The sequence below is a fragment of the Grammomys surdaster genome, unplaced genomic scaffold (genome assembly GCF_004785775.1).
Source record: "Grammomys surdaster isolate TR1022 unplaced genomic scaffold, NIH_TR_1.0 193, whole genome shotgun sequence".
Taxonomy (NCBI): domain Eukaryota; kingdom Metazoa; phylum Chordata; class Mammalia; order Rodentia; family Muridae; genus Grammomys; species Grammomys surdaster.
The window spans coordinates 1,833,864-1,855,269 of NW_021604638.1; the positions used below are offsets into that span (position 1 = coordinate 1,833,864).

General features: G+C 49.6%; 1 protein-coding gene across 2 annotated transcripts; it reads left to right on the forward strand.

The window, feature by feature from the left end:
• The first annotated feature begins 797 nt into the window (after positions 1–797).
• Positions 798–20,888, forward strand: Ctcfl (CCCTC-binding factor like). 2 transcript variants are annotated; one of them, XM_028769755.1, is made up of 10 exons: positions 798–1,340; positions 2,043–2,259; positions 5,450–5,620; positions 6,599–6,732; positions 10,470–10,590; positions 10,896–11,045; positions 12,773–12,933; positions 15,579–15,761; positions 20,097–20,217; positions 20,740–20,888. In XM_028769755.1, the coding sequence occupies exons 1-10, from the start codon at positions 798–800 to the stop codon at positions 20,886–20,888; spliced, it is 1,950 nt and encodes a 649-aa protein (XP_028625588.1). The 2 variants fall into 2 exon arrangements, with proteins under 2 accessions (XP_028625588.1, XP_028625589.1); XM_028769756.1 differs by having other exon boundaries at positions 20,770–20,888.
• The last annotated feature ends 518 nt before the right edge of the window (positions 20,889–21,406 follow it).

The following is a 21,406-nucleotide window of genomic DNA, read 5'->3' on the forward strand; positions in this document are numbered from 1 at the left end:
CCTCTCTGTCCATCATCCCCCCCAGGACTCCAGCGCCCCCTCAGGACTCCATCTCTTCCTCTCTGTCCATCATCCTCCCCCCACCAGGACTCCAGCGCCCCCTCGGGGTCCTGTGCCCCTTACTCCGCTCCTCCATCTCCATCATCTCTCTCTCCTTGGCTCCACCCCTTTCCCGCCAGCACCTGCGCAGGGCTCTCGTAGAAGGAGGTGGTGGCAGCAGCTGCTGCACGAAGAGCAATTTAGCACGAGGTGACAAGGTGGCGGCCACGCGGTCGACAGGCCAGGCTCTGCCTCCGTGGTGAGGCCCTGGGGCGCCTCTGCCTCCTGGGGAGCACCAGGGGGCATGGGCATGGGTGGGGTGAGGCTGGGTGGGGCAGGACGGGCGGGGCGCGAGCTTGGGAGGCAGGCATGGAGGCTGGTGGGCCGTGTGCATATGGCTGCCAAGAGCCACGAGGCCCAAAGAGAGGTTGCTTTGCCCTAAAGACCTCGAGTGTCCCACGGAGTTGGGGGGCTGACCCCGGTTTTGCTCAGCCCTGGACCTTGCCAGCGTAAACCACCACCCTTCACCGTCCCGAGCCCAGCCCGGGATTTAGAATGTTGGATTATCACCTAAGTCCCACTAGAGACTTTTGCAAGGTGTGGGAGTGGGGTTGAGACACGGTCTCACTACGGAGTCCAACCTGGCCTGGATGTTGGTCCCGTCTTGTATACCTTGATCAAAGTCCATGTCCACTAGGACCCGGCCCCTCTGCACCCCATAAATATTGCATGCTCTCTTTCCATCAGGGGACGTCACCATGGCTGCCGCTGAGGTCCCTGTCCCTTCTGGGCACTTCACCCAGATCAAAGAGCAGAAGTTGAAGCCCGGAGACCTAGAGGAGGAAAAAGAGGAGGGTTGGTTACAAAGAGTGGAAGCCCAGGAGGGAGCTGTTGAGGAAGCGGAGGCCGAGGACAGCTGCCTGCTTCTGGATGCCAGGCCCCAGGACCTGCCTTCGAGGGCCCCGGTGGAGAGCGATAGGCAGATCCTGACCCTGCAAACCGTGCACCTGGTGTCCCAGGATGTGCACCTACAGGGGCTGGGATGGCTGAGCGTGCCACACTCCGAGGAACAGCCAGGAACGGTACCACAGGGAGAAAGCATACTGCAGTTGCCGTCCGTGCTGTGGCTCGACCCAGAGCCCCAGCTCAGCCTTCAGCATTGCGTGACCGTCAGCATCCCGGAAGACCTGTACCCACCAGAGGAACTGGAGCTGATGCGTTTTCACCTGCTGCAGGAGAATCTACCCGAGGAGGACCAAGAGTTAACACCAGACTTAGACGAAAGCACGGCCCTGAAGAAGGTATGGTTTGTTCTTACACACCAATGCCTTGTGGGATAGAAAAAGCTGAAACTGACTTTTCTTAGATTGAGGCTTTGAGCGATAATATCTATAGACCATATATTGGAAGTTGGAAAGCAAAATAACAAGACCTTGCCATATACATAACCATATATAAATATGCATAGCTATCTGTGTGTTTAAAGACTTTTAAAAAGGTAAAAAATTACAGGAAATAATGCTATTAAGATAAGGTACATTATGGTTTTTAAAAAAGAAATATTTTGTCCTGGAGATGTAGCTCAGCTTTGCCTGACATGCACGGAGCCTGGGTTTAATCTCCAGCACCTTATAAACCTGGCTTGGTGGTACCCTGTGATTCTGACATTCAGGAAGTGGAGGCAGGAGGATTAGATGTTCAGGTCCATCCTCAGGTACATGGTGAGTTTGAGGCTGGCTCAACTACCTGAGACCCTGCCCCAACTCCCTGAAAAAAAAAAAGCAAAAAGCAAAACAAACAAACAAAAAAACCCAACAACAACAAAGACAGACTCCCCACAGAACCCCCGATTCTGAATTACCAATGACCTAGCAAGCATTAATGCCGGTACATGGTCTTACGTGCTTGCTTTCTCTTCTGTATTGTGTAGTTTGCCAGAATGAAGAATTTTATCAGATTGTAACTCATAGTGTTGCCTCTGCTTGCTCGTTTTGACTTATTAGCCTGAAGAAGATGAAAAGGACCAGCTCCTGCCCCAGGGAGGGACAGACAAGAAAGAAGAGAGATTCCTCTTTGTGGAAATGAAACCAAAAGAAGGAAAAGACGAAATTGTTCTGACCATTTCCCATCTAAGCCTAGAAGAGCAGCAAGATCCACCATCAGTGAAGGAGACAAATGAGCCGAAAGCCAAAGCCGCAAAACCTCGAAGGCGGACCAAGGGTAGGCTGGCCAACTCTGACACACTGGTTTTCTTGTGGGAGGGTGGCAATTATTGAAGTCTGAAGTGTTGACTTCTAAAAGTTTCTTTCAGAACATCAGGAAGTGGAAGAAATTTTAAACTGATGTTCTATATTGTAAATCAAACCCCTAAGTGTTTTTTTCCCCATTTCACACTCAGACAGATTTAAAAAGCTGTTTTTAAACATTCCAGAAAGCATTGCACACATGAATCTCAGGCTGGGCCCTGGCCCCTGTTTTCTGGCTCGCAGTTCCTTGGGAGTGTTCAGGGAGATAATTGCAGACCAAGGCAGCGAGCTCTGTAAGAGGCACAGCTTAGGGAAGACGACCAGAACGTCCTTCCTGCAGAAGGCTAGAAAAGGGAACTAGCAAACGTGAGAGTCAGAAAGACAGACAGAATCAGATTGAAGGCCAGGAAGGAGAGGCAGGCTGGAGACTTTCATGGAGAATGAAGCCAGGCTAGGATCTGGGATGGAGTGTCAAGACAGCAAAAGAGTGACCTTCCTGCACGGCCCTGTCACGGAATCCCAGTGTTGGGCACTCAGAGGCAGGGAGGGGCCTGTGAGACTCTGGGGAGGTCCCATTCTAACATTGCAATAGACAGCATCCTAGCAACCCACAGGAAGCATTTGACTCTCACGGTGGTTTAGTGGGCTGCTCTTTCAAAATAATTTCTCACTTATTTAAATGGAGACATTCCATCCCATCATCTCAATTTCTAGGTGACCTTTAAAAAGTTCGGTCTGACTGGGAAGCGGCTCAGTGAGTGGCTCGGCACTTTCTCAGTGTGCATGAGACCTTGGCTTCCTTCCCCAGTCCTGACAGAATAAAAAAAAAACACCACTAAAAAGCCACCTTCCTCTTCTGTTAGCCAGGGTAGGGAAGGAGGTGACTCAGTTTACTAGGGGACCAGCCACCATGCCAACACTTCAATTCCCTATATGTGGCCAGAGTCCTCCAGTAGGTTTCTGCCTCTGGAGGTAGAAATTTGGTTCCTTGCCTTATGGTAATGATGCATACTATCAATCATGAGGTAGAAGCCCCAAATTTTCCAGTTTGTAATATATTTAATATATTTGCAATCCCACACAAGCATTAGCACCCTATCATCTCTTCCATCTTTGTACTTTCCATCCCCGGCCTCCACGACCTAGGAATCATCAGTATACTTTTTTTTGATATGGACATATGGACTAATATGTTCATAATAATACTCTTAAACCATGTGTCCTCTGGCTCTTTATTCTTTTGCTTAGTATAGTTTCAGGGTTCATCCATACGGTAACATATATTAGCATTTCCTTTTTCACAGCTGCCTAGTATTCTATTGTATGGACATACCACAGTTATTTATCCATTCCTCCTTTGCTGGAGGTCGAGGTTGTTCCCGCTCTTTGGCTATATTGTAAATGGTTTGGCCATGGCTATTTATGTGCCTTACTTTAGGGGATGGCTCTTTGTATGTTTGTCTGTGTGTCTGTGTGTGTGTTATGTGGTGTGTGTGTCTGTGTGTCTGTGTGTGTGTGTGTGTGTGTATGTGTGCGTGTTGTGTGTCGGGTGTGTGCATGCCCATGAATGCATGTGGAGACCCCAGAGGAAGAGGCCGTAGAATATTCTGCTAAATCTCTCTCTACCTTACTTACTCTCTTCGGGTCAATTCTGTCTCCCTAGACTGGAGGAATCCCAGCAAGTTCCAGGGATCCTTCTGTCTCCGGCCCCCACAGCACTGGAATTTAAAGGCATGCACGGCCATGCCTAGCTTCTTACACAGGTGCTGGGGATTTGAACTCAGGACCTCATGGTTGCTTACAAAGATTCTCCCACACTATCTCTCCAGCTCCATGCTTAACTTTCTGAGAAACTTCCGAATGATCTCCACAGCCACCTGCAGTGTAGGAAGCTCGTGTCTCCACACCCTGACCAAGTGTCTCCTTCTGTGGGTACCAGGTGTGGAAGAGAATCTTGTTGCTTTTATTTATATCTTTCTAATGGGTGTTTTTCCAAGCATATATTGGCCACCTATGTGTCCTCTGTGGAGAAACGCCTTCCAGGCTTGGCTGCTTGTGTGAGTTTCCTATGGTTGTGGTCAGCAAGTCCAGTGTCTCCAAACAGCAGATGAGATCCCCCATAGCGCAGGAAACTAGGAACTGCTCTCAGCCAGCTCCCCGCCAGCTTTGTCAGGAAGTGCTAGCTGAGGCTGCATCCCCCCTTCACGGCTGTCTTCTGGGAGAAGGATGTCCTCACTCATCTGTACAGCCTGGCTCTGCCAAGTGGAACATCAGAGGTACAGGAAAGAAATGTTTCCAGGACTGCAGCCACCACCCGTGTGTGGCTGGTGTCACTCAAACAAGGAGTCATGTTTGGTTTTTGTTTTGGGTTATTTTAGATACAAATTTAAATTGTCACATGTGGCTGTGGGCTGTGGCTTTGTTTAGCTTCACGCCAGATTCCCAGAGCTCCCCTGGCTTTGGTGGAGGATTCTGAGACGGCATTTGGAGGGGTGGGTGTGTCTTCATTTTACCCAACAGAGTCCATATTTATGGGAGACTTGCTTCTGGGACTCCATGCTTTGAGCAGTCTTCTGTCCTCCACAGTCTACACCACACTGTAAATAACAGTTTGAAAAGACTGATGTTGTTTGTTTGTTTGTTTGTTTGTTGCTTTTCAAGACAGGGTTTCTCTGTATAGCCTTGGTTTCTGGAACTCACTCTGTAGACCAGGCTGGCCTCGAACTCACAGAGATCCGTCTGACTCTGTTTCCTGAGTGCTGGGATTAGAGGTGTGAGCCAATGCTGCATGGCTAAGTTTGATTTATTTTTAATTTATGTGTGCATGCGTATGTATTTCTATGCACCACCTGTGTTCAGTTCCCACTGTGGCCAGAAGAGGGCAGAAGATACCCTGAAATTAGAGTTACCAGTGTTTGTGGCCCCCACTGTTGTCCATTGTGAACACCAGGGAGGATGGGTTAGGGACCTGGACAGTCCTGTGGCAGGAAACAGTAGCTGGGTATTTCCTAACAAGATGCTCTTCTTCAAGAACAGGGTGTCCTGAGGTTTTGAGACATCTCACACTCCTGAACAGCACAAGGCCAAGGAAGTCATGTTGGCCTCTGAGGAACTGCTCGAGGAAGATCTTTCCCGCTGCATCACTGTGTGTCTTCTCTCTACAGGAAAACCCCAGATCTTTCATTGCGACACCTGCCCGTTCACTTCTTCCAAATTCTCAACTTACAACCGCCACATCAAAATTCACAGCGACGAGAGGCCACACCTGTGCCACCTGTGCCTGAAGGCCTTCCGGACTGTCACTCTCCTTAGGAACCATGTCAACACCCACACAGGTGAGGCGCCCAGGGTGGCCTTCCATCACAGACGCACCATAAATCTCAGGGAGGTGCAGGGAGGGCCAGCAAGTTCTGTCTTCACCTAAGGCTTCACTGTCTGCAGAAAGTCCTAGAAGCTGTGGGTGGAACTTGCCCAGCAGGGCCCCAGGTCCTATCCTCAGCACTGGAAAAATACAGGAAAACCGCAGAAGAAGCAACTCAAACATTTAAATAATTTCCCCCTCAGTGCGTGATTTAAACAGTTTTTGTTGGTATTCTCTCAACAGCTGCTAAACTCAGTTTCCCTCGCACTGAGGGTTAACCAAGGGGTCTCAAGCATGCTAGACAAGTGCGCCACCGCTGGCCTGTATCCCCAGCCTTTTCTTTTTCTTTTGAGAGGTCTAGGTTGCCCCAATTAGCCTGGAACTTGTGATCCTTCAGCCTCAGCTCCCTGAGAAAATCGGATGATAGGTTTGGGGACAGACCCAATTCACCCATCTGTCAATCTCTTATCCTTGCTGGTTCTGGTTTTTAATGTCAATTTATTAATTAAACCTTATTATAAGCATCCAGGGAGCATTTGAGCCTTGTCTCCAATAGGAAGGGGGGTTGCATTGTGAACGTATTTATGTTTAGGGTTTTTTTTTTTCCCTGTTTTATTTTTGTTGTGAAAATAGGGTTTCTCTTGTAGCTCAGGCTGATCCCTAACCGGCAATCTCCTTGCCTTAGCCTTCTGAGTGCTGGGGTTACAAGCCTGCCGCGCCATCCCCAGTTTAGTTTTGCCCCACCCCACCCCCACCCCCAACGCCTTCTTGAGTTTCAGCTAAAAGCACTGACTGTTACCCACAGTTCTGTCTTGTACATCTACGGTATTTATAGTTCAAAGAACTTCTTAATTGCTGAAGCCTTTCAGACTGCCGTTTCAAAACTAGAAAGTCACTGGAAGTTTCGAAGTTAAGTCTTGTTGGGAAAGTGTAAACCGTGTGATTTTTCCAGGAACCAGGCCCTACAAGTGCGGAGACTGCGACATGGCATTTGTCACCAGCGGAGAGCTTGTCCGGCACAGACGTTACAAACACACTCACGAGAAGCCCTTCAAGTGCTCCCTGTGCAAGTATGCCAGCGTTGAGGTGAGCTCCCTAATGGTCAGCCCCACACGATATCGAGAAATCACCACCCTGGGGCACACTCAGTCAGCCCTGTACACCCTGAGGGTCCCTAACCTGTTACCCAACTAATCACCAAAGATACATTTTCAAATCTATGCTAGAAGCTACAGGTATTATCATCCAACTAATGTCAAGTACTTATAATCCCAGCACTGTGGCAGGAGGATTGCTGTAAGTTCAAGGTCAGCTCGGTGTAGAAGACAATGTGATGAAGTCGGTTCTCTCCTTGATGGTTACGCTCAGACTGTGGTTGGCAGCAAGTGCTTTTACCAGCCAAATCATCTTGCTTCCTCTCCAACAAGATTTATCTATGTTTATTTCTATTTTTAAATTGGGGGTGGGGAGTAGTATGTCCATGTCAATGCAGATTACTGAGGAGAACAAGAGATGTCAGATTCTCGGCAGCTGGAGGTACGGTGGTTGGAAGCTGTTTGGCAGGAGTGCTGGGAACAGAACCTGGGTCCTCTGCAGAGTTATACATGCTCTTAGCTGCCGGGACTGAAGAGATGGTCAGTGGTTACGAGGATCGGCTGCTCTCACAGAGGACCTGGGCTTGATTCCCAGCGCCCATGTGGTTGCTTACAACCAGATGTCTGTACCTCCAGTTCCAATAGATTCTATTCCCTCTCTGGCCTCCGGGTAGCAGGCGTGCATGTGGTATACAGACATACATGAAGGCAGAACACTCCTATGCACAAAATATAAAAACTTAGACACTAAGGAGAGAACTCTCAGACTTGCTGAAAAAGCCTTTTCAGTATCTTACGTCACAGTTGGGGCCACAAATTAGAATGCCCCCACCACCACAGGACTTGGGAATTTGGCCTGAAGCTTTTGAGCTTTGTCCCAGCACCACCTGGACAGACAGAAGATGTAACCCTGTACATACACTGTACTACCAGCATGCACGTTTGCACACATAGGCATGTGTGTGGTTCTAGGGTTTGGACCCAGGGTCTCAAATGGCTCTACCTCTGAGCTGTGTCCTCAGCTATGTCTTTTATTTTGAGACAGGGTCTCAGTAAGTTGTTCAGGCTGACTTTGAACTCACTCTGCAACCCAAGCAGGCCTTGAACTTGAGATGCTCCTACCTCAGCTTCCTGAGAAGCTCGTGCCGCTTTCCATCAGTTCCCTCGGAAAAGCAAAGGCTGTGTGTGGCGGGCATCTCCTGGTCAGGTCTGCTTCCTAGTGGTCCATGTCCAAGGCTCCATATCGTGTGAGGAAGCTGGCTGCATCCTGGCGGGGAGCTTGGGCTAAGAGGCCAGAGCAGAGACTTCCAACAGGAACTAAGCTAAAGGGGACAGGGGAAGTTTCAACCCAGCAATGGCGCAAGTGTGTTTCATAAATTGGGGCACTTCACAGACGGGTCAGAATTCGATTCCAAGAACCTCTTTCTGCCATGGCTATTTTTAAAAAGAGCTTTCCTATCTGAGGCAAAGGTTGTGGCCACTCTGTGAGGGAGCAGAAGGTGTCCAACAAGGGGACACCGAGGCTCTGCGATCTTGCCCAGTGGCAGAGGGTCCATGGTCCATGCAGCCCAGGGATGGCCTGTGGGGCACTGACCACTGTGCTACCACCGCCATTGTGTTTGCTGGCTAACAGTGAAGTAGGGTGATGAGCTAGCTCCTTCCCGCCCTACCCTTGACTCAGGAGCAAGGCAGGGGATTAGACACAGCAGGTTCTCATGCTTCTGCACTTCCTTGAGCCCCCTTGGAGCCAAGTTCAAGGCCTGCCAGGACTACATCGTGAGCTTAAAACCAGGCTGGAGGTGTGGCTCGGTGGTAGAGGGCCTGCTTACCTCAAGAAGCCGGGTAGGGATGGCTTATGTTGCCACCGCTAACCTATCAAGTGCTACACTGAGTCCTGAACCCTCCCACACTGCCATGCTAATAGTTTTTTTCCTTCCTACAATTCCCATATTATTATTATTATTTCTCTTCCTCGGTTTTGTTTGTTTGTTTGTTTGTTTGCTTGCTTGCTTGCTTGCTTGGTTGGTTTTGGGTTGGGGGAATTTTGTTTGTTTGGTTTTTTTTTTGTTTGATTGGTTGGTTTGGTTTTGGTTTTTGGTTTGGGTTTTTGAGTTTTTGGGTTTTGGGGTTTGTTTTGTTTGAGACAGGGTTTCTCTGTGAAGCCCTGGCTGTCCTAGAAGTCACTTTGTAGACCAGGCTGGCCTTAAACTCATAGAGATTTAAAAACTCATAGAGATTTGCCTGCCCCGAGTGCTGGGATTAAAGACAAACACCACAACAGCCTGGTTTCCATATTTCTCCTTAAAAAAAAAAAAAAAAAAAAAAAAAAAAAAAAAAAAAAAAAAAAAACTGAGTCGTTCATCTGGAATCCTGTGTTCGTTCATCTGGAATCCTGTGTTTCACTGGGAACCTTCTTCTGTTCCTGGACAGTCTTCTGGCCTGGGTGTGCCTCCTGCCTTCCAGGAAGTGGCTCCATGCACTCTTTCTGAGTGTAAGCAGGGTTGATGTTGATTCCTGAGCCTCCAGCCCAGTGTGGCTGAGGGCCCTGCTCCCCAGGAAACCCCAGGAAGGGTTTGCAGTGAGGATGTGGTATCAGAATGTTCCAGAAAACAGGGAAGCCAGCTGCGGTGATGAATGAGAAGGTCCATGCTGTCTCCTACTTCATGGCCTGATAGAGTTCGTTCTCTTCCACTTAAAACTTCCCTCCTTGTTACTTTTGTGTTTGAGGCAGCATCTCAAGATGTGGCCCTGGCTGGCCCAGTACTCACACTGTAGCCTTGGCTGGCCCAGAATTCACTAAATAGACCAGGCTGACCTCAAATTCACAGATCCCCTTGCCCCTGCCTCCCCAGTGAGAAAAGCAAGACCAGCACACAGGAGGCTAAGGCAGCAGGATTGCTCACTGGATGCCCAGGCCAGCCTCAACCACAAAAAGAGTCCTGTCCCGAAAACATTTTAAAAGCAGGCAGTAGCACATAGGACCACACTTCAGGGTGAGGGGTCTGTTTGTCTTGAACCTCGTTAGTGGAATACTGGCGAGGTCTCTGAACTCTGGCACTTCACAGATGACTCTCTGTTTAGCTAATGGGTCAGGTTTCCACTTCAGAAAGCTTTTCCGGCTTGCGTGTTTACAAGTGGCTTAAACTTTACTGCTGCTAGAGGACCAGGCCTTGGACATAAAGATAGAAACATACACAGCACTGGCTGAGCAGAGAGCCCTGTTTCTGTTTGTAAAAGTGATATTTAGCGAGGAAGTCTTTCAACCATTGCTCATTAACCCCAGGGAACCTTGTGCACACAGCAGTGACAAAGCCAAGAAGCAGCAGAATGGGCAGTTGTTGTTTCATGGGACACCCTGGTAGATGCTGAGGTCTGGTTAGCTTACGTTTTTCCCTTTGCTTTTTTGAGATAGGGTCTCTGTGGTCCAGGATAGCCTCGGGATCACTACATGGCCCAGGGTGTTCTCAAACTTGCAGCAATCCTCCTGCCTTAACTTTCCCAAAGTTGCAATTGCAGGCATGTACTGTCACACCTAGGTTTCCTTTCTGGGTATTTTGGGGGCGCCTGGGTATCTTGATGTAGCCTAAAATGGGGCCTGGACTATAGCAATCCCCCTGCCTCAGATTCCTCAGTGCTGTGGTTGCAGCCATGAGCTGCCAGGCAAGCTTCTCACCTCTCATGTGACACTGGTTAGCTGAAGGCCTGACCACCCTCTTCCACATGTCCTAGGCAAGCAAGCTGAAACGCCACATCCGCTCACACACAGGCGAGCGCCCCTTCCAGTGCTGCCAGTGTGCTTACGCCAGCAAGGACACCTACAAACTGAAGCGCCATATGCGGACACACTCAGGTGAGAGCCATGTACCTGCTCGGTCGGCTTATCATCCACAGACCGCGCGTGGACAGTCTCCTCTCCACATTCCCCCTCATGTACCACTCAGAGATGGTGAGAGGCCACCAGTGTCAGGGAATTCCATGTCTGGGGCCCCGGGACCCTGGGGCTTGCCTTCTGGGTCCTATGTCATTGAGGCTAAAACCTACAGAAAGACATTGCCTGGGAAAGAAGCCCCAGAGCAAGCGTCCCTGGGACTGTCTGGGGCTCACGGGGAAGCCATACTCTCCAGTGAGTCATTTGCTGTTCTATTCGTATCACAGGTGAGAAGCCATACGAATGCCCCACCTGTCACACCCGGTTCACCCAGAGCGGGACCATGAAAATCCATATGGCGCAGAAGCATGGTGAGAATGTGCCCAAACACGAGTGTCCCCACTGTGCCACCATCATTTCGAGGAAGAGCGACCTGCGTGAGTGTCTCCTCTAACCGTGTCCCCTCAGTCCGAAACCCTGCAGAGCCTGCAGGCTCCTGAAGCCCTCACTAGGCCTGTGAAACTTTTCTTGAGATGTTTTTACAGAGGTCCTGTACCACCCTCTGGTGGCTGATCTTAGTAAGTGCAGCTCAGAAGCTGGCCAGCGTAGTCCTGCCATGGACAGGACCGCAGAAGATATGATCAAATCCATGGGTGTTATTTTATCTCATGTTGAACTTGCTCTGACAGGTAAGGACACTAATACTGACAGACACGGAGGTTTTTTTCTGCTAGGGGCAACAGTCCCAATGATCTGAGTGTCGTTTCAATAGTTCAGCTCTGTCTCTGTCCCCTCTGCAGCCTGCCCTTTGTACACCCTGCTGGGAGCTGAGGGTATAGAGAAGAAACTGAGACAGGGTTGTCCCTGAGAAACTTGCTTCCATAATAGATAGTGTGTGACACAAAGTCTACCTTCTCTTATGGGGAGCCCTTGTGACACAGGACACCCTGGACAGACTTGCAGAAGAGACTCTGGGCTTGCACTTGGGAAGCCTTAGTGAGGGAAGGGCAGCCTTTGACATAGAAGGAGGAAGCTGGTACGGACTGGGAGTGTGGAGGGCAGGGAGCTATGGAGGGCCGAATTTATTTAGGACAAGGAGCTACAAGGGCAGAGAGTTGGCAAGGGAGCCCTTTGGTCTCTGTGGCCTCCCTACTCGTGCGTTCTCTCTCTCTCTCTCTCTCTCTCTCTCTCTCTCCCTCCCTCCCTCCCTCTCTCTCTCTCTTTCTCTCTCTCTCTCTTCCTTCCTCCTTCCTTTCCTCTCTCTTTCTCTCTCTCTCCTCTCCTCCCTCCTCTCTCTCTCTCCCCCTCTAAAAATTATGTTACAAGAGAGACAGTAAAAGTGTTAGCAAAAATAAAAGTCCAAGCAGCTGCCTTGGAAAACTCCAGAGATTTTGGAAATATTCCTGCAGGGGTAAAGTTATTTGACCAATCTTGTCTAGCATCTGGAATATTCTGTCAATACCTCTGTGGTGCCCGAGGTACCACAAAGCACTGCCCGCTGGGGTCTGTTAGGACCAAAGGACTGCTAGCCAGTTGCCACGTACAGCCTGTTTGTCACAGGCCAGAGGCAACCTCTGCAGCCCCCGTACCCTGTTGGGATGCTGTGGAGATCCTGGCTCTTTGTATCCCTGTAAGAATAAGGTGGTGTGCCATCTCTGGGGGTACAGGCTACTCCTCCATCATACCGGTGTCCTTTGATCGGCCCCACACAGTGCCACGTGCACACCAGGCCTAAGGGTTAGCTGCGCATAGAGCCTCCTAGACAGTATCACTCAGGTCATGAGATAAGGAGGCTTAGACTCCCAGCAGGACAATAGTCATGGTCCTGTTACAGAAAAAATCCCGGCCATGCTCTGAAGCCCTACACTGTGCTAAGGCTCTCAACACTCATGACCAACCTTCTGTGGTTACTGAACTGATCTTAGACGGAGCCTTCTGCTTAGTTCCTTCCCAGCAGTAGTGCTCACAGGGGATAGTCATGCCATTGGGGGACATTCACCGGGATATGGAGGCAATCTGTCATCTCTGAGGGAGGCAAGCTAGTGTGGTAGGGGAGCCCTGAGGTGCTGAAGACAGTCTGTAGTGCCCATTCCTTCTCACCGCACCAGAGAAGTCCCTGAACATCCATGGTGCCACAGCTCGGTGTCTCCCGCGGCTCTCACAGGTGTCCATCTGCGCAACCTGCACGGCCACAGCCCCGTGGAGATCAAGTGTCGCTACTGTCCCGCTGGCTTCCATGAGCGCTACGCCCTCATTCAGCACCAGAGGACTCACAAGAACGAGAAGAGGTTCAAGTGCAAGCAGTGTGATTACGCGTGCAAGCAGGTACTGTGTCACTGTGACCACTCACACACGCAGGTGAGCATGGGAGTGGATGGGGGCCCAGAAAGCGGTCATCCTTAAGAAAGAGGCTAGGTGCCGGGCGGTGGTGGCGCACGCCTTTAATCCCAGCACTTGGAAGGCAGAGGCAGGTGGATTTCTGAGTTCGAGGCCAGCCTGGTCTACAGAGTGAGTTCCAGGACAGCCCGGGCTACACAGAGAAACCCTGTCTCGAAAAACCAAAAAGAAAAGAAAAAAAGAAAAGAAAAAGAAAGAGGCTAGGGGCTGCAGAGATGGCACGGCTCTCCAGAGCAGTTGTTGCTCTTACAAAGGATCTAAGTTTGACTCCCAGAACCCATGTGGTGGTTTACAACTCCCCACAATTTGAGGTAACCCCAGTCCCAGGGGATCTGATGCCCTCGTCTAACCTCCTTGGGCACCAGGTACACACGTGGTGCATGTACATGCAAACAAGCAAAACGCTCATACCTGCTAAAGTAAAATATAAGAAAATTAATTTTAAAAAGAATGAAAGGAAGGAAGCTAGAGGCTGGCGAGCTGGTACAGGGGTTAACAGTGCTAGTCCATCCACCATAAGGGCTAAAGTTTGAATAGCAGCACCCATGTTGGGTGGCAGTCAGCCATCTTTAACTCCAGCTCCAGGGGATCCAATGTATCTTCAGAGCTCTGTGAGCTTACAAACACACACACACACACACACACACACACGCCATTAGTTGGAGCCCCAGAGAGGGCTGAATTCCTCACCATGCTCAGCCCCCCGCCCCAAGCCAGGCCAGCACCAAGCAGGTGCCAGAGTGGTCCACTTCCTCCCTATGTGGACATCTGTTGTCAGGGTGGTGGTGTGCCTTTGCCCTAACTCTGGCAATGACACCCTACAAGATCAAACTGGGTATGGATGTAATCTTCGTGCCTGGAGGTCAAATCAAAAGGCATGCCACTCGAGAATGTCTGAAGGGCCATGAGATTGCTTGGCAAGTGTTCCCTCAGCTGGTGAAGTGTGCCAGCAAGCTTGATGTCCCGGGTTCCATCCCCCAAACCCATGGAAAGGGAGAGCCAACTCCACAGGGGCATCCTCTGACTCCACGCACACGCTAAACCCACACCACTCACACACACACACACACACACACACACACACACACACACACACTAATTTCAAATGCCCTCAGTGATGCAGTCAAGGTTGTTAACACAGTAAATCTTGGCCCGTGGGAAGAGAAAGAGGCTGTAAAAGGCACCTCCCCTGCCTTCTGCAGCCCAGGGAGTGGGTAGTTTGAGTGGCTAACTCTAGCCACTTTTTCGTAGTTGTCATTTTCATTTGAACAAATGCTCGGCAGACAGACTCTGCTTGTAGTGATAAGCACTCAGGGTCATTTTCTTGACAACTGGACTGCACACGAGAAGTTCAGGGAACTCATGTTGCCACCAATAAAACTTTACCTCTCAAAAGAAAACTAGAGTTCAGATTTTGGAAACAGCATTATCACCACGCTGAACTTGGCAGCTTCCTGACCCTCGACTCTTCCAGTCGAGTAGGGCTATGTCTAGAAAGCAGGCTCTCATCTGACTGTGGGATGAACCTGCCCGAGTCCAGAGCTCAGTGCTGGGTCACTTTCTCATGGCTTTCCCACCGTACATTTTGCCATAGACTCAGGGATCCTGTAGTTCTGTGATTAGATTAGCTGGATAGAGGGCCCCGAGCGCCTGTCTCTCTCCTTCCAGAGCTGAGGTTACAGGGACACACCACCACACCCATCTTTTACAGAGGTGTTGGGGATCCAAACACGAGAGTCTTATGCTTGGACAGGAAGCATTTTACCCAATGAGCCGGCTCCCCAGCTCCCTCTGGTTCATTTTTACATGTCTGCACTCCTGGGTTCTCCTCATAAACTAAACAAATGCCCCACAGATCAGGGAGAACAGAAGCGGGCTTCTCCTGAGTTCCCTGAAGAGGGTTTCAGACTCAGCAGGAAAAATATGTAGCCCCAAACACTCCAGCCCGCGTTGGACCGTTAGATGTGGAGTTAGTTGCAAACGTACTGATTTTCTTTTACCTTTTCAGAATGTTCCCTGAGTTCTCTGTTTAGATTTCTCACAGTAAACACTGCTACACCCCACCCACATATACAAATGCACTTTGGGATGTGGCGATCTCAGTGTGCCTCCATGCTTGGTGACCGTCTCACCAGTGGACACCAGCGGCAGGATTTCCCACTCATGGTCTTTCCAAATGTAGGCTATGTGACTCACAGTTGCCCATAATCTAGCTTCGGGGACTCTGATACTTTCTTCTAACCTCCTCAATAGCCCCACGTGCATACACACACACACACACACACACACACACACACTAATACAAGTTAATTGATTAGGAAATAAAATAAATCTTCAAAGTGGGGACCATAGAGAATTTTTGTTTGCTTTGCTTTTGGTTTCTCGAGCGGGTCTCGTAACCAGGCTGGCTTCGAACTGCACATGTAAGGAAGGATGACCCAGACCCCCTAGCATGCAGCGGCCGCTGGCTCTGATGAGAGTCACAGCACTCTTGAGGGGGAATGCATGATAATGACAGATGGTTCTAAGGGACTCTTCCACCCTGTGTCAACTATGTCCACGCTTTCCCTCAGGAGCGATGCTTGACCGCGCACATGCGCACGCACACGGGAGAGAAGCCCTTCTCCTGCCTGGCCTGCAACAAACACTTCCGACAGAAGCAGCTCCTTACTGTGCACCTGAGGAAGTACCATGATCCAAACTTCACCCCCAGTGCTCACCTATGTCTCAAGTGTGGTAAAGGTTTTTCCCGCTGGGTAAGCATCCATTGGCCTCGAAGGCTGCCAGGGCTTTAAACAGTGACCACCTCCTCTGTGAAAGATTTCCACTAGTCTTTCGATTCTGGAAAACTCACGCGTTGTATAAATACACACTCTCCCTCCAAGGGCCAAAGGGAACCCCATACACACAGACTTTGGGGGATCGAACCCGAGCCAGGTATGTACCAGGCAAGCACTGCCCCGGGCTACCTGTCTTTTATTTTGAGACTAGCTCTAGCTAAATTGCCCATTCTGGTCTTAAACTTGCAATCCTCCTGGATTAGTCTCCTGAGGAGCAGGGATGACAGGACTGGGCCACCAGGCCAGGCTCACATGGTTTATTAGTCATGTTCTTTGAGGCGGTTATGAAATTACCCCATGCTTACTTATTTGTGTTTTTTCTGTTTCTAACCTCTTTCATTTTGGTAAAACTCCTTTTCCATCAGGCCCAGCCCTGGGGCACTCTGGGGCAGATTGTCCACATATGCTGAAAACAGTTCAGGGAGTTCTCTGACTCCTGAAGGAACCAAGTTCTTTGTTTTCTTTTTTCGAAGTAGGAACTCACGATGTAGTCCTGGCTAGCTTCTGTATAGACCAGGCTGGCTCCAAACTCATAGAGATCCACCTGCTTCTGCCTCCTCTGTGTGGGGATTAAAGGTCTGTGTTCCACAAGCTGGGCGCAGCCTAGCTGTTAAAGTATGATAGCTGACAACTGTCTGTGAGCTAAACGCAGCCGTCTTCAAGGAGCGATTTCATTCTCAGGCATTTCCAGGGTGTGAAATCAGGCTGTGGATTCACATTCATTTGAGATTCTGTCAGTTGGTGTATTCGCTTTTCCATTTCTGCATAACAAATTGCTTCCAAATGTCAGGGCTTAACAAACACGTATCACATCACGGCGTGTGTGTGTGTGTGTGTGTGTGTGTGTGTGTGTGTGAGAGAGAGAGAGAGAGAGAGAGAGAGAGAGAGAGAGAGAGAGAGAGACTGGAATGGCGGAGCAGGGCGGCTGAATGGTTCTGGCTGTTAAAATTTAAAGCGCCTCCGGATACGAGAATCCAGGTTATCTTTTAGGTTAAGAGAAAAGTCTCAGGTGTGTACCTCAAGGGCGATGCAGGAATGGATTTTGGATAAGAAGTTCTGGTAAAAAAGTCATCAATACCATGGACAGACAGACAGCATCGTGGCGTGGGATCTGATAAGGAAGAATGAGGCCCTCTATAGGTCTCACAGCAGGAGCCTGTAGCCAGGTTTCTCTAATATAGAGAGGAGGGGCATGTCTAATTGGAGTCCCACGCGCACAAACACACTGGTGGCCCTTTGGTGTCAGGCTCTCTGTAGGGTGTCTGTCTCTGTGGCAGCAGGGAGTTTCAGGATCAACTAAGACAGTAGATGAACAATTTAAGCCATTGTCTGATCTGGGACCTCACGATTCTTGTCTGAAGTCCTGGTACCAGGAGCCTGTTACAGATGTAGACATTTGCTCTCTGTCAGGATGCTGGTCAGGGGCGGGAGACTGCAGGCAAGCGTGCACTGACTTATCCCAAGCTGCAACCTAAGCATCTTCACAAGTTATCTGCTCATTAACGCACACATCAGTTTGCCTCTGTATCTGAATGTTACCAGCCAGCAACGTGACTCCCCTTCCAGTGGTGGCCCTAATGCTGACCCAGGTGACATCTCTGGTGCTCTTTTTTATCCCAGCTCAGAGATTTGTCACATGCCACTGTCTCTGTGTCCTGAAGAGTCTAAAAATGCCACACTTAGCATCCTTGGCACAATACTTCTGGAGGCTGACAGGTCTGTATTTGTGTGTATTAACTCAGCATATATACCAGGCGTTCCCAGCCCTAATCTTTATTCGAGGCAGGCATGTCAGTTGCTGCTTCCTCCGCTGCTTGGGGGAGCAGCCCGTGCATGGCTCGTGTCGGACTAAAAACAAGCTTTACTTTATACACAACTATGCAAAACTGGGAAGCACAAATGTCCTCTGTAAATAGGATAAATAGTCACAGCTTCTCAGGCAGCATCTGCTACAGACTCACAGCACACATGGGTAGGCCACTATGAACAAATATATTGGGGAAAGAATGATCTCAATGTCCCCCCAGAGGAACATCCCAGCCGAGTTCCCCAAGTTGCTGTTGGTCATGTTATTTATGATAGCAATAGAAACCCTAAGACGGATGTCAAGTTAGGACAGCACGGCTTTAGGGAAAGGCTGTACATGTGGCCTGGACATTGGCGGAAAAAAAAGCAATTAAACAAAGAAGGCGTTCCGCGTTCTCACAGCAAGAAACGGGGGTCTGTATGTCTTAGTGCAAACTGTAACTGAATGGATGCTAGGCAGTGTTCTCCGGGCCCTGGGCCTTGATTTAATCTCCCTCCAGCTCCTAGATACAAGCTGGTACTGGGGAAGGGCTCATGAAGAAGTGGAGAAAACAGACGTGTGCCCCAGAGCCCAGAGGTGGCGCTGTGATCCTGGGAGCACATGGGGACACTGGGAAAGATAAGTGACCTTTGCATGAGCTGGATCATGTGACTCCTGAACAGCTGGAGGCACATCTTTAGAGCCTTATTTGACCTAATTGTTTCCTGTCCTGGATTCCTGAGTTTCAGCCCCACATAGAGAGGCTCCTTGCATCTCAGCCTCTGGTGATGGAGGTCCTTGTAGTGTGCGTTTGGTTTCTTCTTCAACACACACACACACACACACACAGGGCAGAGCCTATGTTGATGCTTCTTAACGATCAGAATCCACAGGGACACATGTGGAGCTGTGAATCCAGCTTTTCCTTTCATACCGGGTCAACAACGTGTCTCATTCAGTCTCTTACTCAACCCCAAAGGCCACCCACCCCAGCCACCAAGCCACCAAGGAGCACTTCGACACTCTTTGCCATTCCTACCTGGGTCTTGGGAACAAGAATTTCCTGGTCACCATGGTATTTTCCCTGGCCCTCCATCTGTTGCTGAGAAACTTTCTGTCCTGAGATCATTTTCTAAAACAGTGTTGCTGAGACCCCGGGTGTTATCGCAGTGAGAGTGGGGTGTGCCTTCCCCCAAGGCGGGGGATCACGACACCCTCCCAGGTAGATTTGAAATCCTAGAAGAACCATCACGTTGTTCTCCGTGTCATACAAAGGGACACACAAATTGAAAGTACGTTGGTGGGGCAAGTTCTTTTGTACAAAGGACAAACTCAAACCCAAACTGGGCTAGCAAGCACACTCAGCCGAAATGGGCTCTGCTTTTATACCTGACTGTCTTAGTTCTGGCTCCTCCTCAGCTGGGATTCCAGACAGGATCCATCACCACACCCAGCCTTCCTTTCTGAGCCCTGGTGTGGTTCAAACACGGTGCCTGGGTCCTGCGCTCAGGTTTCAGGAAAGCAGCTAGGGGCGAGAGGCCTCCAATGGCCTAGAAATCGACGGTGCATTGAGTTTCTAGTTTACTGTTAGGCCTCTCACTTTACTGAGAAGAAGCATTATGGAAAGATAAGTTCTGTCTTCTTGACAGCTCTTATTTTAAAAATTAAAACAAGCTAGCTTTTGGCGAGACTTAATTATAAGAGGGAGGATACCCTTTAAAAAAAAATCACTGTGGGGAGAATGACTCAGTGGCTAAGAGCACTGGCGTTTCTTTCAGAGGACACAAGTTCAATTCCCAGCACCCACAGGGCAGCTCACACCTGACTGTAGCTCCAATTCCAGGGGAATCTGGCACTTTCACAGACCAACATGCAGGCAAAACACCAGTGCACACGAAAAAATTAAATATATTTTAAAAAAAGTCATGGGGGGGGCCTGGAGAGTCGGCTGAGCAGGGAAGAGCATGTGTCACTTTGTGAAGGACCTAACTTTGGTTCTCAGTACCCACATCAGATGGCTCACCATCCTATGCTACTCAGCCCCAGGGGAGCTGATGGCCACTTCTGGCCTCCAGAGACACCTTCACCCAGGTGCAGATACACACACACACACACACACACACACACACACACACACTTTAAAGGTCATTTTGTTTGGGTTTGTTTTTTGCTTTGGGTCCAAAATATAAAAGGTGCACCTTGCCTGCTATCTTTCTGAAGGCCTCCTTTTAAAATATACATAACTATTGATGTATATTGTGGTGTATTGTGTGTGACATGCCACAGCACACATGCAGAGCTTAGAGCAGGACTTACAGGAGTGAGCGCTCTCTTTCCATCATGTGGGTCCCCAGGCACCAACTAGGGTCAGTAGACAAGTACCTCTCTCTACCTGTTGAGTTGCCTCGTGCATACTGCACATGGAGACGCTGATGTTCACCAGGGGCCTGTCTCATCTTCCACAGAGTAACCTGCAGAGACACAGAAAGAAGTGTGACCCGGAGCATGAGAAGTTATCCTCCTCCAAGAATGGAAGACCAGTGACGCGGACAGAGGCCTCAGAGGGAGGAGCAGGACTTGACGAAGGTATGTCCTTTTGGACCACTTTGCTTTAATCTGGCAGTGTTCTGCCCCCTCTCCCAACCTCCACCCCACTGTTAACCCCAGCCAGAGACTCAGTGAGAACGGGGAGGAGGTCACAAGGGAGCTTGGCAGCCTTATTCAAAGTGGCTTCATGACAGTTACATCTCTGCACACACTCACCCCTCAAACTCAGATCAGGTTCTTGCCTGCTGAGCCACTTCCTGGGTCGTGTCTGGTGATATTTTCGCTTGCCACATCTGAAGAGAAGTGGGCCACAGGCATCTCATGGAGGAAGCTGCTGGTCTTTAGGACCTGCGGTGTCTTCACAAAGGAGCCCTGCCTAAAAGCAAGGAGACTTACCCTTACCGGCCAGTGTTTGAGAATCAGGTTGTGTTTCTGCGCCTGCAGCTGGGCTCAAACAGCAGCGACTGTCTTCAATACATACTTTCTGGTTTCTTGATCTGCATGTTTTGGCTTTCTCTCACATTTTCTCTCTCTGTCCCTTCCCCCCACCCCACCCCCAAGATGTTGTGGCCCAGGAGAGCATCACCTCAGGGGAGCCTCAGTGTCCTGGGGAGCAGGTTCTGGGCCACCAAGAAGAAAGTGCAGAGGGGAACCAGAGCCCACTCCAAGGCCTTACCTGTGAGATGATCTTTAACATGATGGAGGAGTGACCCACCCTCCATGCTGCGACCTCTGCGGGAAGAAACAAGTTAGAAATAAGGTCCCCGCCACGGCGGTCGCCTGTTCCCAGAGTTTGAGGTAGTGTGTAGAAATGTTTGAAAAAAAAAAAAAAGAAAGAAAGAAAACAAGACCCTGCAGCTTTTTCCTAAATACTAGAGTCAGAGTTTGGAGTGAAGGCACACTTGGCCTTATTCTCTGGGCACTGGCAGGTGGCCCGGCATGAGCCAGGGAAAGATTCTAGGTCACACTTGTTTCCACAGGAGCTCAGACCAGTTAACACCTTGGTGGTCAGGGCAGAAAATCTTTTGAGTTGTCGTACCCGCCCTCGATATTTCTGATACTATGGTTTTAAGCACTAAAATGAATTATATGTCTTTTTTTTTTTAATGCCGATGAATTATCCGTGACATTTAAAGCTACCACGATGCTTTTAACGAATTCTAAATTCAACCCCAGGATCTAAGAAAGAAATAGAGCAGTAGAAACAAAGAATTTAACCGGGAAAAAA